Raw genomic sequence first — 7,651 nt, forward strand, 5'->3', positions numbered from 1 at the left:
GCTGCTGCTCTACGACCAAGTACAGAAAGTGACGATCCGGCCAATTTGTGCTCAGTAGTCATGGATCAGAACACAACTATCTTCCAACTAGGCCTTCATTTTGACTTTCAAGGACCTTATTATGTTATGATTTGACACTTAATTGAACCGAATTGAATACCTTTTATTTTAGTTCATTCCTCTTTTTGCCATGGATTTTTGTTAAGCACTTTGTAACCTTGTTTAGATAAGTGCTATACAAATAAAGTTATTATTATTATTATTATTACTGCAGTCCTGGACAGTTTTGAGAATGCATTTGGTTTGTGAAGCACAGTGACAAAATCTGTCCTCAGACAGACATATAGACACCTGACAAAGTACTCAGAACCGTCCCTGTGAAAGTTGTCACTACAGTCTTTTAGGATTATATTTGCCATAATGAAACACACACACACGATGAAAACAACACCATTCACAATGTTGTGGCTGGTAAACATGTCAACATAAAAAAGAATAAACACTGAATATATAGAATAATATTAATACAATTTAAAAAGTTGACTGGTGCCATTTACTAATCATACACCATGCATCCATATTTCTGGACTGACTAGAAATAGAAAACAAACGGTGATTTAACATATGTCATTTGTCAGACATACAGTGCTGGGATTAAAATAGCACATGGACGACAGCTGGATGCACTCACCTGAGTGAGACAGAGGGTCAATATATTATTTCTGACCACTATTAAACATATGTTGTGCTGACAACGTGGCACCTGCTGTAAGAGCCTGAGAGACTGACACTGCTCCCCAGACAGAGGGACACATATATGTTGTGTACAGAACCCCAAAGGAGCAGTCACAGGGCAAAGGTGAATGTCTGTGTTCAGAGAATACAAATATAGTCTTGCCTCGACAAAAAAGATATTTTAGGAAAGAGCTTACACTAAAGCTTTAGGACTACTGTGAAAAAAATAGCAAACAAAAATGTGAGGTTTTGATTCCTGAAAATAATGTTGTGCGTTTATTTTAAGTTTTTTGTGTGTGGAAGAAGTCGGGGCCAGAGATATCACGATAATGGTCCTTTAAGGACAACTGTTCCATGGACCCCTGGCCAGTAAATAACCTGAGAGTTAGTTGAAAGCAGGGGAATTAGGGCCTGAACAGCAGTGTGTAATGGGGATGGATAGGAGGCTCAGGCCTGGGTCACAGCCACTTAAGAATCAATGCAGAGGTACAGGTGTACAACCACAGGTCTATAAGAGTAAGAAAACCTTTAAAGAGAAGGGGGGAGCGAGAGAAGGAGAAATAGGAGGAAAACAAACGGCGATCATTTATTTCCATTATCACAATTAAAAACACCATTCAGGTAGGGACTGGTTTTTAATTTACAAAAGAAAGTCGCGAGAGGAAGACTAATGTTGTGAACCCAGCGCAGTAATCACATCGGTGAGACAAACCGCATTACTGTCCCACCTCCCAGCACCATACTGCAATGGGGCTTCAAGGCACGAAACAAAACCAGAGACTATGACATTTCATGCATAAATAAACTCATATATGTGCTTTTCATGTTCACGTGCATTAAGAAGTAAATTAGAAATCCCAAATGTAAATTCGCTAATTAAATAACAACCCACCATTACTAATAAAAATGTCACATTTCCTGTCGAAGAAATAAGCACTGAAGAAAATGGAAATAGCCTTGACACTTGGATTAAAACACTATTGATGTCATTAAAATGCTAAGTGGGTCCAACCAATTGGCATAACCACATTTCACTGGAGGAATGTCAAAGGAGCACACCAGCAGTAGCAATTACTATTAGAATACTGTTAATTATGGCTGATGCATATTTAATATGTGGTCGAGTAAAACAAAGGTTATGTTAATATGGGTTTATTAAGTATTCACACACTATAAAAATGTCTGTGTGTTGTAGCTGTTTGATGCGTTCTCGAGAGAAAATATTTTTTTTCAGATGAACACATTTTTATTGTTAAACCACATTCCAACAAATGTTAAATGTGGATTATCTTTTTCACTATTTTTAACTAAAAACAGGCACATGTGAAGCAGTTAATATGGTAACGTTTTAGAATCCTCCACAGCAGCCACACTGTGGACCTCCTGTGCCCTCTTGTGGTTATTTTCTGCACTCTCTGAAACATCATTGCTCACAGCTTTTTCAAAAAAAGGCCAAACAGTTTTGTTATATTTTTTTAATTCACAGCTTCCAGAAATCGTTTAGATCATCCCATTGAGTGTCTTTGTGGGTTGTGGTGTTGACCGTTCACTTTCTTCATCCACAGAAGTTCTTTAAGGTCACGATGGACTATTGTAGTAGTGACTGGCAGATAAGCCGTTTATACGAGTACTCTGTGTTAGAATACATTTTTTATTTCATAATTAATACAGGCCTCTCTTAGATTTGATATTTTGCATTATTTGGGTCATTATGCTGTTGGATAATCTATTTTAATCTAAATTACATATTAATCCTCTTCTGCCCAATAAAGGAATGGTTGTGTTTTTTTTCCTGTGCAAGTCTCCAACTCAAGAATAAGTGAAACATTCCCACAACTGAACAAGAATGTCACTCAGAGAGCGCATACCTCCGCCAAGGCCCTTCAGTTCTTTTATGAAACCATATTCAAATTCACTACATCCAGATTGTTTTATTTGGATCTGCGCCAATTTGCACACTGTCAAAAATAACACTCTCCAAAACATGTCTGATATGTATTCATCAAAATCCATTAATTATTCTTTGAGAAATCAATGAAAATATAAAAAAACAAAAGAATTCCTGGGCCTGATTCCTCATCCAGATCCGCACCAACATTTTATAGGTTCTTTCCTGACCCATACCGCACTTCCACTAAATTTTGTGGTAATCTGTCCAGTGGTTGTCGCATAATCCTGCTAATTAACTACCAAACAAACAAATGCAGTGGAAAACGTAACCTCTGCGGCGAGGTAATTATGTCAAGCTGGACTGAAGTATTAATGTAAACTACGTAATAAATTGTTATTTTTGTCCCATTTGTTACACTGTTACACAAATACAGTCATAGGAGAAGAGAAGAGAAATGATCTTAGTTATTCATGTAATTTACATTGTCTACTGTATTAAGGAGCATATATTTAATAAAGCCGTTTAGTGTGGTGAAAATTTGAAAAAGAATGTGATTTTGATTACAGTCCATAAATCAATCCTTATATTATTCAGTATGTATATGTATACAGAAGGAAACAGAGTAAGATCAAGGTCAGGAAGGCGTTAAAGTTCAGTAGCTTCTCTGTTTAGAGAAAGTCTCCAGGCTCCAGTAAATCTATGTAGCACAGTCCTGCTTAGCTGCATCTCATAATATACACACACAGCAATTACACTGCTGTGACTTTTTCTAGGGACAAACAATTTGAATATAAAGACAATTAACAATTTTATGTTTATTTGATTTCCCTCATGCTGTCACTATCTATCCCGAACAAAGCAGCGAGTCTGAACAAATGGCCACTACTTGTGCTAATTTAAACTCAAGGAAAGAGGAAATGCATTTGTTTCCAAACCATTATATAGTGAGCCATGCATTTGCTGGGTACAAATGGACATCATTCATTACAGTTAACAATGACATCCAATTCAGCCCAGCTAATGAACTTCAATACAATCATGTTTGGTATTAAGGAGTGATTTGTTGAGTCTAAGTGTATCATTTTGGATGCTAATGTTGATGAATGTTTCTGACTGTGGAGGGATTGGCGCTCTCAGGGAGCAGAGACACCAAAACGACTAAAGTGATACCACACCACCACCTAGTGACCTCTGCTTGGAAACACACTTTACTACATGCTGCTGGTTTTGAGCACATCTATGAAAAACCATTATTGAACTGTGTGAAAACACAAAAGGATTAAATCAAACTCACCGACACCCGAGTTGCCCCCGGTGATGACGACAACCTTGTCAGAGAAGTCGCGACCTTGCAGGATCTCGAGAGCAGCAGTGTTGCCATCGTATCGCTTTGGCTTCACCACCACATCCTCTACTGTGAACGCCTGACGCGGATCAAAATATGTGGTCCGCTTGTTAATGTGACTGGAAATGACAGAGGGAATAGAACGTTACAGTAGAACATAATTCCACAATTGCACACACATCCCATGGAGCCAAAATAAACATGTTTGCTTCAATTGTTAAGGACAGGGAGGATCAATGATCAATCCACTTACTCAACATAAATGATCTGTCCTTTTTCATCGGTTTCTTGCTCCCAGCCATAGGGTAAATCTGTGGGAAAAGACAGGCATCATTCTTCTTTGACAGCCAGAAAACATTGGACTGGAATTAATCTCTCCAACCGCTAACAGTCATATTTTAAAAAAAACTGAATTTATGGAGTACTTAAGCAAACAACTTTACATGAAGCAAGAAACAAGGAATTTAACAAGACAGCAGCCCAATCCCCTGGTGTTTAAGTTAAGGTTATGGCACCATTATCCATCAGTTATATTGCTTATCTTTTGATGCTCTCTGAGGAGGGGGGTGGAGCCAATCCAAGTTGACAGGAAAACCACCAAAAAATACAACCATTCACATTTATGGACAATTTAGATTTAAACATTTAACATAGGCTGCAAGTCTTTGGACTGAGTGAGGAAGCCTGAATATGCGACGAAAACCTACCATAGCACAGGAACTTGCAAAGGGCACACAGACGTGAAGTACAAACCCAGAACCTTCTTTGGTGAGATGACAGCGCTAACCACTTCACTGCCATAACACCATTAGATAAAATACAAAACTATATTAAGCATAATTCCATTTGATAAGAATAATATATAATTCAAGAAGACACTGATTAATTTCCTGATTTCATTAACTGTGATTGAATGATCACCCAGCAACTGGTACATCAAGTGGTACCTTTATAAGGACTCTGTTTTAATCCTTTCTTTGGTTAGAAAAGAAAAACAACCTCTGCCTGGCATGCTTTAATAACCCTGGAAGAATTACTAAAAAAACAAGTGAATAAATCAAACCTCCAGCACAACGCTTTTTCTTTCCAGTCTTGGGGTGTTCCCACTGTGTCTTCATCTCATCATGGCTGTTGGTACACAGAGACAAAAAGAAGATATTATTTCATGTGGCCTTTGTACATTACTTTAAGATCCTTCTGAGTCAAATCATCACACTTTTGGGCCGCGCCGTCAGGCTCATCTTAATAAAATTGTGCATGTTGATTTGGTCATATGAGTAACCTATGGAACCAGAATTTCATGTGTCTCAGATAGCAATTAAGGGAGTTGGCTAATTTAGTTTGAACTGTCTGAGGGGACTCTGTGACTTTGACTGGTCATACACATAGACGAATAAAGAATGACCACTAATTCTAAGAGGTTCATTACCATGAACATTCAAACAGTGATGTAAGTGCAGTTTTGCAATTAATTGAACTAACCTTTAGCTAAGAAATTGTGATTCCACTCATGTCGCATTTCTTTTAGCACACTATCCAGTAGTGTGTAGTGTATGTAAGAAGTGATGTACTGCCACTTCTGATGAGTTATGATATCTCAGCAATGACTCAAAAACCAAAGACCAAACTTCCTGGAGGTCTTGATGAAATTATAAGTTTCAAGTTTTTATTTGTCATATGCAAGTTAACACAGGGTCAACAGTACAATGAAATGTGTTGGACAAGAAGAAACCAGTCAGCTCAGCAGTGCAATAGTTAAATTGAAATAAAAGCAAGGTAGAAAGAGCTTAATATAGAAAGAGTCAAATACAATACAATACAAAACTAAAACTATATACATTCAAAGTTGCAGTGTGACATTCATTGCAAATGAAGGAACAACTTTAACTGTATGGAGTGTGTGTGAATAGTTATTGCACAATTGTATGTATAGTTATTGCACCGTGTGTGAATCAGTTGTTTCACATATGAGTATATATTTTTGCAATTCATATTTAACTGTTAAAATCACTCATAATACAGTTATTTTTCTATATTGGGGACAACACTCTGTTAAGGTAAACAGAGAGCTGGAAAAGAGCTTTAAATCGAGCCCACATTTCCCTTAATGAGGATTCGAAACACGGAACATTCTGGTTCCGTAGGTTTCTCATGTCACCAAATCAACATGCCCAACATTGATATCTGTGTGACGGTGCGGCCCAGAAGTGTCATGATTTGACACGGAACGACCCTTTACACCTCTCATCTGTCTATCAGGGACGGTGCATATTGGTCGACATCAGCGTTATGTTAATGTGCCAGATTTTGCGAAAAAGGCTCATTTTCATCTGCAGTCTCTAGGTTGGTTGATGTTGAACATGACTAAGGAACAAATAAGCAAGAAAATGGAGTGGACAAAAACTACAGAGTGAAATGAAATGCAACCTAAGAGAGTAGATACAGAAAAGAAACAACAGCAGATGACACAAGGACTCAAATACTAAGGACACATGAAACATATTTATACCAGAAAAAGTCAATCAATATAGACATCACATACGTCTATGGGATCCAATTTGGAAAATGTTAACAAAGTTAGTCTCTCTCTCCCCCTCTCCCTTATCTCTCTCTCTTTCTTCTCTCCTCTCTTTTCCACCCATCTTCCCTCTCCTCCCCATTTGTCTCTGCTCACCCCAACCTGTCGAGGCAGATGGCCGCAGACACAGAGTCCGGATCTAGATGTTTCTTCCAGTTTACGAGGGAGTTTTTTCTTTCCATCGTAAACCAGGTTACAAAGTGCTTCACAAAAATCCATGGCAAAAAATAAATGAACTAAAATAAAAGGTATTCAATTCGGTTCAATTTAAAGCAGGTCCCACAATGAGCAGGCACTTTGGCGAAGGGGCCAGATGAACACTGTCTTTACTGATGTGTTTTAAGATTGTTTTATTCAAAGAGTTTCTCTGTCATACAGATACAAGACTGATAAGTAGTTCAGGTTATATACAGGACCTGTTCCTGTATATAACCTGAACTACTTATCAAGACATTTCATATTAAATACCTGTCAAGCAGCAGAACACACTGAGCCCACATGAGCCCTGAGCACATTTAGACCTGTCAGCTAACATGTGTCACGTTATTTAACCTGGTGTAGCTAGCAAGCTTTGTTAGCCACACACTGATAATAAGAATATAAGTTAAACTCATGTACGGTTAGGCTATTATTTACATTTAACATGAGGTGTCACACTCACCTCGCATAGTAGACCCATCCATCTTTAGTAGACCTCTCTTCCCACCCGGGAGGTAACTCGTCCTCACTGTCTGTATCGTCCATACCTGCGTATTTCAGAGCCGCCATTACTCCAGTAGTTATTTTATATATAAGTGATGTGGCTACAAACACGGACCGGTGAGTTAAATCTGCTCAGAGGAATGAAAGCAACTGACAGCGGTGAGCATCACCAGCACTTCCGCAACAACACGGTGACGACTGCCGAAGGGCATTTTGGGAAATGTAGTTCCCCCCCGCCAAACACTTGCTTGGGCTTCATGCAAAGTGGGGGGTCGGAATTTCCCTGTGGAGATTTCCACTCTTCTGACCTTCAACCGTTCCAACGTCAAACCTAAACAGAAAACATGGCTGACCGTGACTCTCTGTGTTTTTATGTCTGCTGATTACACTTGTTTTTTTT

At 38.5% G+C, this 7,651-nt stretch overlaps 1 protein-coding gene across 1 annotated transcript in view; it reads right to left on the reverse strand.

The window, feature by feature from the left end:
• Positions 1-7,449, reverse strand: part of wwox (WW domain containing oxidoreductase) — a 128,011-nt gene extending 120,562 nt beyond the window's left edge. The window contains exons 1-4 of the mRNA XM_034588019.1: positions 7,211-7,449; positions 5,035-5,099; positions 4,225-4,282; positions 3,921-4,090 (exon numbers count right to left, since the gene is read on the reverse strand). Coding sequence (XP_034443910.1) covers positions 3,921-4,090; positions 4,225-4,282; positions 5,035-5,099; positions 7,211-7,317 — 400 coding nt within the window. The 5' untranslated portion in view covers positions 7,318-7,449. The remainder of the gene's footprint in view (positions 1-3,920; positions 4,091-4,224; positions 4,283-5,034; positions 5,100-7,210) is intronic.
• Positions 7,450-7,651: the final 202 nt, after the last annotated feature.

Source organism: Hippoglossus hippoglossus, chromosome 6 (genome assembly GCF_009819705.1).
Source record: "Hippoglossus hippoglossus isolate fHipHip1 chromosome 6, fHipHip1.pri, whole genome shotgun sequence".
Classification (NCBI taxonomy): domain Eukaryota; kingdom Metazoa; phylum Chordata; class Actinopteri; order Pleuronectiformes; family Pleuronectidae; genus Hippoglossus; species Hippoglossus hippoglossus.